Raw genomic sequence first — 15,407 nt, 5'->3', positions numbered from 1 at the left:
TTCCACATACACAGACCTTAGCCCACCCCAAGGACCAGGCCTGCCCCACACATCCTTATTCCAAAGACCCCCCCACAGACTGGCTCACCTCATGGACCCTGCCCTAAACATCCCTGTCCCCACAGACCCATACACACAGACCCTGGCCCACCCCATGGACCCTGCCCCATGCACCCCTGTAGACCCACACACATAGATCCTGGCCCACCCCACAGATCCTGCCCCTCACACCCCACTTCCCAGAGACCCACACACCCAGACCCTGCCTCATATAACCCTCCAGGTCCACCCGGGGGGGGAGGCAAGTGGGGCAATTTGCCCCAGGCCCTGGGCCCTGAGGGGCCCTGTAGCGAGGCAATGGGATACCCCACAGCCCCGCTGAGGGAAGAACCTCCCCCAACACCAGTGTGGGCGGAGCTACTGGGTCCTGCGCCCGCCCCTCAGAGGTCACGGCGCAGACCCGGAAGTATAAAAGCTCACCTGCAGAGCTCAGTGGAGAACCAGCTGCTGCAGAGACCAGATGTCTGAGACCAAACTCCCTCGTGGGAGACAGCAGCAGGCTGCGGCTGGCCTGAGGGCAAACCGGGCCAGCTGAGCCTACCCCTCGCTTGGTACCCCGAGGAGGACTGGATGGACCTGCCCCCTCTCAGCTAACCTGAGGAGGAGCCGAGCCTGCCCCTTGCCAGCTACCCAGAGGAGGAGCCGAGCCTGCCCCTTGCCAGCTACCCAGAGGAGGAGCCGAGCCTGCCCCTTGCCAGCTACCCTGAGGAGGAGCCGAGCCTGCCCTTCGCTGCGTCCCCTGAGGAACCGATGGTGTTCGAGACAGCCGAGGACGCTAGCACGACCCAGGTACCCAACGAGGGGGAGTGTGGAAGTAGCCTGGGGGCAGCCGACCCCAGTCTGGCTGCAGCACCACCTGAACCTATGTCAATGTGTTGCGGCCAGGATCCCCACTGACAGCAGCGGGTCTTCTGCCGCTACTAGGGCCCTGGGCTGGGACGCAGTGGAGAGGGAGGGCCTGCGTACCCCCTGTCACCCACTCCTGGGTGACAGGCTCCCCCCTTGTCCTTCTCCTGGCCCGGAGAGGCTAGGACAATTTGGCTATAGAACTATTGACTCAACCCCTGCTTAAGGGCCTGAGTCCCTGACTGTTTAGTTGCTGCCACACCCTGACCTAGGGCCTTGGCTGCTTTTGAACTACTGACTCAGCCCCTGCTTAAAGGCCTGAGTCCCTGGCTGTTTAGTTGCTGCCCTGCTCTGACCTAGGGCCGGGGCTGCTATTGCACTATTGACTCAGCCTCTGCTTAAAGGTCTGAGCCCCAACCATGTGCTTGCCGTCCCAGACTGCTGTAGAGCCTGGACTGACAGCGACTTAGAGCGAGGCGGTGGGATACCTCACAGCCCCGCTGAGGGACCATCCTCGGCAAAGCCCCTCTACATGCCCCCATGAGAATATAGCATTCTATAGTATTGTACCTTTTTGTTATGGAAAGGGCCCCCGACATTGCTTTTCCCCAGGCCCCCCGAATCCTCTGAATGGTCCTGTATCCCTCTCCGCACAGACCCCCACACATGGACCCTGCCCCACACTCAGCTGTCCTCAGAGACCCAGACACACAGATTCTGGCCCACCCCATGGACCCTGCCTGACACACCCTTCATCCCAGAGACCCCACACCATGGACCCTGGCCCACCCCAGGGACCCTGCCCCCCACACAGCTCTCGCCACAGACCCTCCTCACAGACCCTGACCCACCCCAAGGACCCTGCCCCACAGACCCCTCATCCCAGAGACCCACACACACAGACCCTGGCCCACTCCATTGACCCTGCCCCATGCACCTCTGTCCCCACAGATCCACATACATGGCCTCTGACCCACCCGAAAGACCCTGCCCCCAGAGCCAATCGGAGGGGGGTCCAGGAGGGCCATTTGTCCTGGGCCTCAAGTGTAGACACTTGTTAATTTTTTGGCATTTGATGAGTTTCACAACTTATTTTTATGCACATCCCTATCGGACCAAAATGTGAGACACACTCTCAGCTTAGAGCTGCAAATTTAAGCAAATAAGAGATGTGATTTGGTAAAAGACATAATTTTTTTGTTAACTGATATAGATTTTGTCATATTAAAGAGTTAAAATGTTCAATAAATATTCATAAAAATATATCAGTCCTGATGGCACAAGATTAGACCGTGATGAACGTGTCCTTTCAGATCAGCTGATTATATAAACAAACCACTACTAGTGGCTGGTGCTGGATCAAGTGTGTGTTAAAAAGGTAGAGAATTGTTACATTTTAGTGTCTTTATAGTTGATTAAGGAATTATTTATGTGTGAGAATTCCTCATTTTTATTTTCATATGGTAGCTAAAAGGTGACTGGTTGGTTGAGCCCTAGCTCGGTAGCTTGGCCATCATCATAGGCTTTTGTGGTCTATAGGCCCAGATTCAAGGTGAACATTTTTGAGGACAAACTTGTACAGTGCGTTTCATGAGGACACACGTTTGAAATTTTTGGACATTATCCCTCTCTGTACCTGTGTCTGTTTTACTATTTATATGTCATCCCTTTGTCTTCAGCTCAGCCTGTTATATTATACTTTGTGTGCTTGAGTTTTGATTCAGTGATAAGCATAATAACCTGTCTGACTGTTTCATTTTGTGTTCTTCATTAGTATTCCTTCGTTTTAAGTCTTTCCAGCATTTGTGTACATGTTTACAGTGGAAGATTTCAAGCGTAGATAAGCTACTTACTTAGAGCAGAATATTTCAAGTGTGGATATGCTACATATTGACCAGATAGATCACTATGAAGCGGAGATTTGAAAGTGGCGCAAGCAAGAGAAAGCGAAAACAACTGAGTGAAGCAGCAGCTAAAGAGCTCAAAGCCAATAACTTCATTTCTCAAACCACTGGAAAACACACCTTACCCAACCAACAATGCTACAGATAATGAAAACTCTGCAGTTGCAACAGGTGATATTTCAATGCCAATACCTGAATATGAGGACAGTAGTTAAGGAGATGTGCCAACAGTAACAGATGCAGCAGAAGATCCTGTGTACGATCAAGAAACTCAACAGCAACAGGAAGAAGTAGATCTTACGCAGCAAGAACAATTCATGAGTACTACAGGTTTGACTGACTGACACTAGAATTATTGACAAGAGCAATGCTTCCCAAATGAAGTCTTTTCTTCAAATTAGTTGTTCTGAAATTCCAAGTAACATTCCACAAGATGCTGATAATCCCACTTTCCCTACTCATCTGCTGACATTCAAAAACTCTTCCAAATGGTGAGATCAGCATAAGAGACTGGAGTATAGAAAAACAATCTCTGTACTGTGCACCGTGGTTCATTTTGAACAAAAAAAAGCTACAAATACATCAGTTCTCTCTGATCAATCAGAATGGAGCATCAAGAGAGGTTGGAGGAAATTGAAAGACCGAATACCATCATATGAGAGTTCAACGTCACACAAAGAAAACAATGTTGCATGGAAATCAGCCAGTAGGGCAGCATCAGCTGAAAGTTCAGTTGAGAATTTACTCCTGACTGAACTCTCTACAGAAACTAATAACTGGAAAAAACTTCTTGAGCACATCCTGAATCTCATCCTTTTTCTTTCTGAGCGGGGATTGGCTTTCTTTGGTTCCAGTCAACGTATTGGTGATTGTGCAAATGGAAACTTTCTAGGCATAGTTGAGCTCCTCAGCAAATACAACCCACTTTTATCAGAGCATATTAAACATGTTTGAGAATTGCAAGAGTCAAAAGCGCATGCAAGTCCATTATCTCTTCATACACATAAAAAACAAGTTTATTGAGCTATGTGGGTCATTCGTACAAACAACAATTTTTGATGAGATTCAAAATGCCAAGTATTTTCAATCATTGTTGATGCCACTCCAGATTGTTCTCACAAGGAACAGACTACTGTGGTTATTCAATATGTTAAGATTGTAGACAGCTCAAAATTTTCAGTTGAAGAAAGGTTTATTTTGTTTGATAATTTCATGAGAAAAACTGAAAAAGAAATTGCTGCTAAAATACTAGCAATTCTAGAGTCTTTAAGTTAGATTTTCAAGTCTGCATTGGTGAAGCCTATGACAATGGATCTAATATGGCTGGGAAGTACAAAGATGTTCAAGCAGAACTACTTGTACACAATTCAAACTGAATTTTCTCCAGCTGTGGAAACCACACACTAAACCTTGTAGGTGTTGACTGTGCTGAATCATGCAAGGAGGCAATTACTTACTTTGGAACTGTTCAGCAAATATACAGTCTCTTCAGTAGCAGTCCAAAAAGGTGGGAAATTCTGAAGCAATATCTTCCTGTTTCACTGTATGGGATGTCAAAAACTAGATGGTCTGCATGGATTGATGGTGTTCAACCAGTTGTGCAGCATTTGAATTTAGTGAGAGAGGCTTTAAATTAGCTTGAATCTCTCTCTCAATCTCACTGCACAGGCTCGAACTGAACTTCAGTCTATTCAGAAGCACATGTCCAAATTTGAATGCATTCTGATGTCATCTTTGTGGATGAAACTACTTAGAATGATCCACCAAACTCATCTGGTAATTGAAGCACACAATGTTACACTTGATGTTGAGAGGGATAACATTGAAAGTCTTATCAATGACATTCAACGGATTTGTGAACAATGGGATGCGATCCTGACTGAATCCAGATTAGTAGCACAGAATATTGGCATTTCATCTGAGTTCACCAATTGCAATTTACCTACTGAATCTGATGCCGAGCAGCATTATAGGGTCAATGTCTTCCTTGTCATCACTGACTCTTCAATGCGGTCTTACATGTCGATTTGAGTCACTGTGACTAATTTGTACCCTTTTGGGGTTTCTTTGGCAGTTGAACAGACTGAGTAATGAAGATCTACTTTCTGCAGCTGAACAATTTCAGCAACAGTACAATGAAGAAATCTCAAAAGATCTTAGTGATGAGGTCACCTTCCTCAAACAAATATATTCCATGAACTTTAAATTGGTTTGCAAGCCAAAGGAATTGCTTCAAGAAATTATAGAATATCAGGGTCAGAAGGGACCTCAGGAGGTTCTCTAGTTCAACCCCCTGCTCAAAGTAGGACTAATCCTCAGACAGATTTTTGCCTTGGATCCCTCAATGGCTCTCTTAAGGATTGAAGTCACAACCCTGGGTTTAACAGGCCAATGCTCAAACCATGGAGCTATCCCTCCCCTCCTTAGATGGTCCGGGTGTTTCCTAATATCACAATTGCATTGTGTATTGTTGTCAGTTTGCCTGCATTAGTGGCTTCAGGTGAATGCATCTTCAGTGTGTTGAAGCAGGTAAAGAACTATCACTATTCAACTATGGGACAGGAGCATTTGAATGGGCTCACTATGCTTAATAGCAACTGTGACATTGCACGAAAGCTAGATTTTTCCTCAACAATTAGTGCATTTGCACAGAAAAAGGCTAGAAAAGCATTCGTTACATAAAAAAATATTCACATTTATGTCTCACTCTTTTTTTGGTGCCTTATTTTGTTTTCATATGTCGTCATTTTTTATTTTTATTATGGCTAAGGGCCTCAAAAGCTGGAAGTGGCCTGGGCCTCTCTGGACCTCTGAGAGGGCCTGCCTGCCCCACAGACCCACACACACAGACTCTGCCCCACCCCACGGATCCTTCCCCACACATCCCTCTCCCCAGAGACTCCCACATATGGACCCTGCCCCCCCCCACTCCTCTCCCCACAAACCCCCACACCTGGACTCTGGGTTATCAAATTTACCCTGCCCTACATACCCCTCACCAAGAGACCCCCACACACAGACCCTGGCCCACCCCTTGGACCCTGCCCCACATCCCTCACCCCAGAGACCCAAGCAGACAGACCTTGCCCCCTCCCCAACCATGGACCCTGCCCCACTCACCCCAGACATGCCCCATAGGGGACCCCTCTGCTCACCTCCCCCCGTGCCCTGACTCACGTTCGCAGATAGGTTTGGGGAAGCTCCAGCGCCCCACCTTGGTGCAGTTGCTGCGGGCGCTACCCACAAGGCGGAAGCCAGGATTGCAGTGATATTCCACCCAGGTGCCCTCCACAGGAACCCGCTCCATGCTGCGTGGCACCGCCTGCCCGTTCTCCAAGCTCAGGTGTATCTTGGGACAAGTCCGCACTGCTGGGGAGGGGGACAGTCAGAGCCAGAGCCCCACCCCTGACACACCCCACCCTCAGCCTGGCTTGGAGCCAGCTGCCCCCTAAAGAGGAAAGACCCCAGGCCTCATTCCCCACCCCCTGTGTCAAGCAGTCCCCGCCCTGAGGCCGGATGGGAGCCAGCGACCCCTAGAGAGGAAAGGCCCCATTCCCTGCCCCCCTGAGCTAGGCAGTCCCTGCCCTGGGGCCAGATGGGAGACAGCACCCCCTAGAGGAGAAAGGCCCCATGCTCCATTCCCTGCCCCCCTGCAAGCCAGCCAGTCAGTCTCCACCATGGGCCTGGGTTGGACACAGTGCCCCCTGGAGGGGAAAGGCCCCATGCCCCACCCTCTCTGAGCCAGCCAATCCCCCTGCCCTGGAGTCAGATTCCCAGAGCTGGTGCCCCTGAAGGCGGAAAGGCCCTGTGTCCCGTCCCCACGGTGGGCGTGGGGGCTGGGGGTGACTCACGGCAGCGGCTGGCATGGCCCATCTCAGTCCAGGTCCCGTTGGGCAGACACTTGCGCACCTTGGGCCCCACGATCTCGCGGTCAGGCCGGCACACATACTCGATCTCATAGTCGAAGGGCAGGAAGCGCACTGTCTGCACCTGGTCCGGGGTGAGGCCCCGGTATCGGATCCCCCCGTCCCGGGGCGGGTGGATGATTTCACAGCCTGGGGGGTGCAGAGCGGGGCACCGTCAGGTGAGGGGGCCTCCGGCTGAGCTGGGGGGACAGGAGTGGGGTGGGTGGAAGAGCAAGTGTGTGTGCAGGGGGAGGCGTCCTCACACATGTGTACTTTTGTTGGGTTCCCCATGCTTGTGTCCATGTGCATCCCCAAGTGTGTGTGAGTGCATGCACATTTATGCACAGAGGAGAGGAGTGCAGAGCTGAGCACGTCGGCTTGCGCATGGGGGTACATGCAGGGGTATATGTGGGAGTCGGGGGGGGGCTCCTTGGGAGCACCGCTGACACGAGGGGGTCGTGGCATGGATTATGAGGCTTTTGGAGGTGGGGTGAGCGGAGAAGCCTGGTGGGTGTGGCCCAGCATGCGAGGCTGGAAGGGGAGCGGGTCCCATGTACCTGTCGTGCTGTTGAGTCCCAGCGCCCCAGAGCCAGGATCTGGAATTAGCACCACGCTCAGCAGCAGGAGCAGCATCTGCAGGGGTGGAGGGGAGAGGCAATGAGAATGGGGATAGGGGATGGGGATACAACCTGTCCCCCACATGATTACACAGAGGGCCAACTGCCACAGGGTTACCACAAGGCAAGAACCCAGGAGTCCTGGCTCCCAAAGACCTTACTCCTGCTCTAACCCACTAGACCTCATTGCCCTCCCAGAGCCAGCAAAGAAACCAGGAGTCCTGGCTCCCAGCCCCCCTGCTCTAACCCACTAGATCACACTCCTTCCAGAGCCTGGGGTAAGAACGTGAGAACGGCCAGACTGGATCAGACTAATGGTCCATCTAGCCCAGTATCCTGTCTTCCAACAGTGGCCAATGCCAGGTGCCCCAGAGGGAATGAACAGAACAGGTAATCACCAAGTGATCCATCCCGTCACCCATTCCCAGCTTCTGGCAAACAGAGGCTAGGAACACCATCCCTGCCCATCCTGGCTAATAGCCATTGATGGACCTAGCCACCATGAACTTATCTAGTTCTTTTTTTAACCTTGTTATAGTCTTGGCCTTCACAACATTCTCTGGCAAAGAGTTCCACAGGCTGACTGTGCATTGTATGAAGAAATACTCCCTTTTGTTTATTTTAAACCTGCTGCCTAGTTATTCCATGAGGTGACACTAGCTTTTGTGTTATGTGATGGGGGTAAGTAACACTTCCTTATTTACTTTCTTCACACCCATCATGATTTTACAGATCCCTGTCATATACACTGTATCCACTGAGTCACCCTTGTCCACATGCTTCTTGACCCCCTCAAAGAATTCTAGTAGATTGGTGAGGCATGATTTCCCTTTACTAAAACCATGTTGACTCTTCCCCAACAAGTCATGTTCATCTATGTGCCTGGCAATTCTGTTCTTTACTATAGTTTCAGTGAATTTGCCTGGTACTGAGGTTAGGCTTATTGGCCTGTAATTGCCAGGATCACCTCTGGAGCCTTTCTAAAAGACCACAGCTAGATAGGACTAGGAGTCCTGGCTCCCAGCCCACCTGCCCCAACCCCTAGACCTCACTCCCAGGGCTTTAAGAAAGTCTGAATGATGCAGTAAGCACCACAGAGGGAAAGACTAAAGATTCTGGGTATAATGGCAGAGTTAGAGAATAAGCCCCGGAACAGCCTGTGAATATCTACACATTCCTAGTCCCTAGTGCCCCCGTGTGGCCATTTGTGACCTGACCAGCGGGTTCCAGCCAGAGTATGGCAGAGAGGAGAGGAAGCCCAGGCAACCCTGTTTACCTGGATAGAAGACAACGGATAGAGGTGGGGCTTGGGGGATGTGATATCAGATGCCCATCTGGAAAGTAAAGGGGGCTCAGGACTGGAGAGACAGAGCAGGCAGAGCCCACCTGGATGGAGGGAAGACTTGGATGTGCTGTGCTGAGGGAGGCCAGGCCTGAGGGCCTTGAGAGTTTCCTATGCTGTGTTCAGATGCTCAATAAACCCTCCTGTTTCAAGCTGGCTGCAAACCATTTGATCTAGAGAACAGGGTTGCATTATTTCTTCTGGGAGTGGAGGCTCCAGGAGTCCAGAGTGAGTGGACTCTCTGAGGGGGCCCATGGTGAGAAACAGGCATGCTAAGGCTCAGAGAGGTGCGGTTCCAGGATGCGGAGGGGCTTAACCCCTGAGAGTTGACCCTCAAGAAGGGCTGTCACACTGAAGGGGGTTCCCCCCAGGGACCGCACGGGGCCAAGAGTGGGCACAACCTGTAAGTCTGTGACACCATTGCATAGGAATAGCTGCCCCCACTGCTGACCCCCACTCCCTGTGTGCCCATTACAGGGGAAGAGCTGCCTCTGCTCCTAAGCCTACCATATCCAATCGGTGCCCCTCCTGTCGGTTTGTGAATTGGATCTAGTGGGTGAGACACGGGATGTCTTAGAGCCAGGACTTCTGGGTTCTAGCTCTGGCTCTTTGGAGGGGAGTGCGGTCCAGTGGTTGGGGGGGCACTTGCTAGAATACCCCAAATGCCTGTGGCAGTGATAATGTGTGATATGCCCTGCCCCAGCATGAACAGAGACAGCAGTGCCCATAGGGCCCGCTGAGGGTGGCTTACAGAAACACACAAAGCGCAGGGCTCATTCCCTCCCACTGAGGCAGCCGGGAAGGACACACACACACAGCAGGACTCATTCTACGGGAGGGACAAACACATGCTGAGTAAATGTCATTGCCTTCAGCAGGGGGCAACACACACACACACACACACACACACACACACACACACACACACACAATGACTCATCTCGTCCAGCAGGGGGTAGCATGAATTTACACAGACAACCAACGCTAGCAGAGGGCAGGCAGCAGCGTCAGTTTCTGTGCGCGCGCGCACACACACACACACGCAGCAGCACTCATCTCGTCCAGCAGGGGGCAGCAGGGACAGACAGACAGACAGACATGCAAACCCCAGGACTCATCCCGCCCAGCAGGGAGCAGCAGGGGCAGTCCGGAGCCAGCCCTCCCTGGAGTGGACCTGTGCAGTCCCCCCATACCTTGCGGCAGGCGTGTGGTGGGTGGTTCCAGCCTATTCTCCCTCCTTTCGCAGGGCAGTCGCTCAACACCGTGGCACCCGCCAACCAGCCCTGAAAGCTGGAAACACAAACACCCCTCTTAGAAATGACCTAGCCTCCTCCCCACCTGCTCTGCTGGCCCCCCAGAAATGGCTTCCCTGACCCCTGCATATCTGAGCACATGGCCTCCTTTGGGGTTGGGTGCAAAGTGAGCAATGCGGGTACAATGCAGGGGGAGGATCGTCCTGGGGTATCTGGACTCCTCCACTGCCTGCACTACCCTTACACATGGCCCAGACACTAGCCTGAGCTCAAACCAGCCCCTGTGCGAGCCTGGGGTACAGCCGTACTGGCTCCTAGATGGGGGGCGGCTGTGGTGAAGGCTCTGAGGGTCACTGCCCAGAGCTGGCTGCATCAGCCCAACGTCTTGCCACGTCATAACCGCGGGGGCTCAATGACTGTGAGGGGGGGTTCCCAAGCTTTTCCCGCCTGTGCCTGTGGAACCCGCAGCCACAGAACATAGCCAAGGCCAAGAGCTGGGCAGGAGTCCATGGGTGACGGGCAGGTTCCTCAGAGGGGAACATGCAGCACCACGTCCAGGGAAAGGTGGTGAGATTACTGCTTTGGGGCTGGAGCCGATATCTGGTTACAGGAGCCCAGCGTGGGGGCAGGTTACACCCAGTGGCTGCTGTGGATTCTCACACCAAAGGGGGAAATGTTCAGCCAGCTCTAATCAGAGCCCTCTGGAGACCATGGAGACCGCCTGCAAGGGGCGCTCACCCCCATTTCACAGCAGGGGAAAGTGAGGCACAGTGACTTCGAAAATCCATAGCAGAACCCAGGCCTCCTGCCACCCCACTCCTCCTTCTAACCACTAAATCTCCCCTGCTCTTCCAGAACCCACGAGTCCTGCCCCACCCCCTGTATTGCAGTGCACACCCAGAGAGGTTGCTAGTTCATTGTTACCAATTAACATGGCAATGGGGCCTTCACCTGTGCAGCCAAGCCCAGCCCAGCATGCGGAGTCACGGGCAGATCTAAGGCTGTTTAGCCCAGGCAGCAGAGGCATGTGCCCTTTGCTGCTGAGGGCGCAGGCCCCAGCTGAGCAGGTGACCCGCTGGTCTGCGGACATGGGGGCCCCAGCACTTCAGTGCAGGCAGCTCTGAGCAGCCAGGGAGAGTCAGGCAGGGCAGCCAGGAGGAGCCAGGCAGGGGAGCCAGGGGGAAGACAGGCTGGGAAACTGGTGGCAGTGAGGCAGGGGAGCTGGGGGCGGGAGCTAGGCGAAGGAGCTGGGGGGAGCCAGGCTGGGGAGCCCAGGGGGTAGTCGAGGGGGAACCAGGGGAAGCCAGGGGGAAGCCAGGCAGGGGAGCCAGGGGGGAGCCCAGCGGGGGAACGGAGGGGGAACCAGGGGAAGCCGGGGGGGAGGGGGAGCCAGGGGGGAGCCAAGCAGAGGAGCCAGGCAGGGGAGCTGGGGATTGGGGTGGGAAGCAACAGGCATCCGAAACCACACTGGGTTCAGCAGGGGTGGCACATGACTCGGCTGGCCGTCCTGTGCCAGCATGACAGTTGCAGTGCTACTGTCTCACCAGTAGAGGGAGCTACCAGAGCATCTGGAGCAGGCAGGGGGGCCCTCCGGTGAATGCAGGGCTGGGAATTGAAGGCTGGGCTCCTGCCAGCATTGCAGCTGGGGAGGGGGGGCAAGGCAGGTGCAGGCTGAATCTCGGTCCTGGGGGAAATATGACCCCCCCAGGATCTCAGCAGGGGCCCCGCCTAGTGCAGGGATGATCCGGGCTGGTGCAGCAAAGGGCGACGTGCCAAACTGTGGCGACTGCTGGGATGGTGCTGGCTGCCCACCGAGCTGGACGCAGCTGGCCAGGGAGCAGCCCACTCTGTGTTCTTGCTCTGGCTGGGCTCTGTGCCATGGTGGCTCCTGGGCAGGGTGCTGAGGGGCTGGACAGTGAAGCAGTTAATGCTATGGGGCGGAGTCCAAGGCCAGAGAAGAAAGGCCACCATTGCACTGCACAGGAAATCCCAGAACCCAGATGGGCGTGGCCTGCAGCTGGTTGGCCCCCAGTATTTATTATTGATACCACAGCACAGCTGGGTGGGGCCCAGCCTGGAACACAGGGCACCTTGGCCAGGCTTTGAGCTCAGCTGGCACCTCTAGGAGTCAATTCTGAGTTACCCCTGACTGCAATGGGGGTAGGCCCGGGCTCTGAGCTCAGCTCCAGGGATCAATCCAGAGTCACCCCTGACTGCCAGGAGGGCAGGGCCGGGCTCTGAGCTCAGCTCCCAGAGGTTAATCCGGAGTCACACAAACACACACTGTACACAGCACACACACTCCCACAGCTGAGGGGAGTGGGGGGCTGGAGGGAACTGAGGGCACTGGGTGGGGAGTGATGAGGAGAGTGGGGGGTGGGGGGAACTGAGGGCACTGGGCAGGGGGGGCTGAGGGCAGGGGGGCCAAGGGGAGTGGGGGAGCTGAGGGCGCTGGATGAGGAGTGATGAGGGGAGTGGGAGGTGGGGGGAACTGAGGGCACTGGGCGGGGGGGCTGAGGGGAGCAGGGGGCTATGGGATGCTGAGAGCAGGGGGGCCAAGGGGAGTGGGGGAAGCTGAGGGAACTGGGTGAGGGGAGCGGGGGCTGGGTGGAGTCCCTGATAAACTGGGACAGAAGCAATTGTGGCTCCTGAATCTTTTATTGCACTGAATAAATCCTGAGAACGAGGGTTTCGGCTTTGGGCTGGTAGCAAATGATAGGGCTATAGGTCAGGAGTGAGGGGCACCAGCAGAGCTGGGGCGAGTCCATAGCTTGGCTAGCAGGGGGCTGTGAGTTGGGAGTGAGGAGCACTGTCAGAGCTGGGGGGGCCTGGGCTAGCAGGGGGCTGTGGGTTGGGAGTGAGGGGCACTGGCAGAACTGAGGGTGCCCATGACTGTGCTAGCAGGGGGCTGTGGGTTGGGAGTGAGGGGCACTGGCAGAGCTGGGGGGGCCTGGGATAGCAGGGGGCTGTGGGTTGGGAGATGGGGCACTGGCAGAGCTGGGGGGAGTCCATGGCTGGGCTAGCAGGGGGCTGTGGGTTGGGAGTGAGGGGCACTGACAGAGCTGGGGGGTGATGCCCCTCCCCCCACACTGTTTGCTTCCTCTCAGCCCCAGTGGGGTAATTATCCCAGGCACTAATCACAGTTGACAACAATCTCTAAGCTGGTTGCCTAGTTACCTGCTCAGCCAGCCCCAGGCCTGCACAGGACACAGGCTCCTCCCCCAGCCTCTAGCCCCTCCCGCCACACCTGCAGGGGTTCCCCACATCCCCCTACAAACCCTGTGCCTGGAGTCCCAGCTAGGCACAGGCAAGGTGCTGCTGTAGGGAAACTTACAGCACTGGGCCCCATCTGGGCACTGCTGCAAGGAAGCTCGCAGCATGGCGCCCCCACAGGGCCCTGCTCTCTCCATGCTGACTCCTGCCCTTGAGGGCCCTGTGGGAGCAGACAGATCCACTATGGGATATTTATAGAGATGTGGGACTCAGCACTTTGGAAAGGAATAAAGAACTCACCTGGACTCAGTGTCTTCATTAGCCAAGCGCTTCCCTCCCCCACCCAAAAACCAGATCTACACACCCACCCCTATTTTGCTGGTGCCCCTCAGGCCTGATCTGCAGCCCCCAGATAGCCCAGCCCTGCGCTGTTTGCACATTGTCCTCCTGGTACCCGCAGCACCTGTGGGTGGCCAGGGGAGCACAGGCCGGGAGGATACAGGGAGGGATCACAGCAGTGGGGGAGCTGGGTGGCATGGGGACCATCATGGGGAGAGTGGGCTGTGGGGGAGGGTCGGGGGAGGAATCTTGGCAGAGGGAGAGGTGGGGGACATGGGGAGCGCAGGCTGGGGGGATTGGGGGAGGAATTCTGGCACTGGGGGAGGCGGGCGGTGTGGGGAATGCAGGCCATGGGGGAGGAGATCAGGGAGGGATCCCAGCAGAGGAGGAGGTGGGCATCATGGGGAGCGAAGGCTGCGGGGGGGGGATTGGGAGAGGGATCCAGCAGTGGGGGAGGAAGGTGGCGTGGAGAGCGCAGACCGGAGGGGTGTCAGAGGAAGATCCCAGCAGTGGGGGAGGTGGGTGGCGTGGGGAGCACAGGTCGGAGGGGAGGGATCGGGGGAAGGATTCCAGCAGTGGGGGAGATGAGCGGTGTGGGGGAGCACAGGCCTGGGTAGATCATGGGAGGGATCCCAGCAGAGGGGGAGGTGGACGGCGTGGGGAGCACAGGCCAGTGGGGATCATGGGTGGGATCCCAGCAGAGCGGGAGTTGAGTGGAGTGGGGAGCCAGGCCGGGGGAGATCAGGGGAGGGATTCTGGCATAAGGGGAGGCAGGTAGCATGGGAAGCGCAGGCTGGGGCTGGAGGGAGATCAGGGGAGGGATCCCAGCAATGGGGGAGGTGGGTGGCGTGGTGAGCGTAGGCCAGGGGAGATTGGGGTGGGATCCCAGCAGTGGGAGAGGCATGCGGTGTGGGGATCACAGGCAGGATGGGGATCGAGTACATGATCCCAGCCAAGGGGGAGGTGGATGGCATGGGGAGCGCAGGCTGGTGGGGATGGAGGGGTGGGATCCCAGCAGAGGGGAGGCAGGCAGCATGGGGAACACAGGTTGAGTGGGGGGATCGGAGGAGGGATTCCAGCAGTGGGGGAGGCGGCGGGGTGGGGAGCGCAGGCCAGGGGTGACAGGAGAGGGATCCTGGCAGTGGAGGAGATGGGTGGTGTCGGGGGAGGGATCCTGGCAGGGGGGAAGGCATGCAGCATGGGGAGCGCAGGCGGGGTGAGGAATTGGGGGCAGGGATCCCAGCAATGAGGGAGGTGGGAGGCATGATGAGCGCAGGCCAGGGGAGAACGGGGGAGGGATCCCAACAGTGGGGGAGGGAGGCGGCCTGGGGAGCCCAGGCAGGGGTGGGGGATCAGGGGAGGGATCCCAGCAGAGGGGGAGGTGGGTGGTGTGGGCAGCACAAGCTGGGTGAGGGATGGGGAGAAGGGATCCTGGCAATGAGGAAGGTGTGTGGTGTGGTGAGTGCAGGCCGGGGGTGATTGAGTGCAGGATCCCAGCAGGGGGGAAGGTGCATGGGGTGGGGAGCGCAGACCTGGGGGGTCGGAAGATGGATCCTGGCAGTGGGGGAGGTGGGCCCCAAGGGGGAACGCAGGCCGGGGGAAGTGGGTGTGGGATCCCAGCGGAGGGGAACGTGGACAGTGTGGGGAGCGCAGGCCAGTGGGGATCAAGGGGTGGGATCCCAGCAGAGGGGGAAGGCAGGTGGTGTGGGGGGTGCAGGTTGGAGGGGCTTGCAGGAGGGATCCCAGCAGAGGGGCAGGCAGGCAGTGGGGGGGAGTGCAGGTTGGGGGGGGATTGCGGGAAGGATCCTAGCAGAGGGGCAGGTGGGCAGTGTGGGGGAGTGCAGGTTGAGGGGGGATTGCAGGAGGGATCCCAGCAGAGGGGGAGGTGGGTGGCGTGAGAAGTGCATGCCAGGAGGGTCGGGGAGGGA

At 55.9% G+C, this 15,407-nt stretch overlaps 1 protein-coding gene and 1 long non-coding RNA gene across 4 annotated transcripts in view; one reads left to right on the top strand and one right to left on the bottom strand.

Annotated features, from left to right (window-relative positions):
- GABBR1 (gamma-aminobutyric acid type B receptor subunit 1) overlaps positions 1-15,407 on the bottom strand; it is a 48,172-nt gene that overhangs the window by 31,817 nt on the left and 948 nt on the right. For all 3 annotated transcript variants that reach the window (XR_003998002.1, XM_030544063.1, XM_030544061.1), the window contains exons 2-5: positions 9,868-9,964; positions 7,273-7,348; positions 6,662-6,865; positions 5,988-6,176 (exon numbers count right to left, since the gene is read on the bottom strand). Coding sequence is in view for 2 of the 3 variants with exons in the window: in XM_030544063.1 (XP_030399923.1) it covers positions 5,988-6,176; positions 6,662-6,865; positions 7,273-7,348 (469 nt within the window). In the remaining variant the exon portion in view is untranslated. The remainder of the gene's footprint in view (positions 1-5,987; positions 6,177-6,661; positions 6,866-7,272; positions 7,349-9,867; positions 9,965-15,407) is intronic.
- LOC115641045 lies at positions 7,540-10,796 on the top strand. The gene is made up of 3 exons (XR_003998008.1): positions 7,540-7,610; positions 8,958-8,961; positions 10,783-10,796. It is a non-coding gene; the product is annotated as an uncharacterized LOC115641045 (long non-coding RNA).

Source organism: Gopherus evgoodei, unplaced genomic scaffold (assembly GCF_007399415.2).
Source record: "Gopherus evgoodei ecotype Sinaloan lineage unplaced genomic scaffold, rGopEvg1_v1.p scaffold_33_arrow_ctg1, whole genome shotgun sequence".
NCBI lineage: Eukaryota > Metazoa > Chordata > Testudines > Testudinidae > Gopherus > Gopherus evgoodei.
This window is presented reverse-complemented; position numbering and strand designations above follow the sequence as displayed.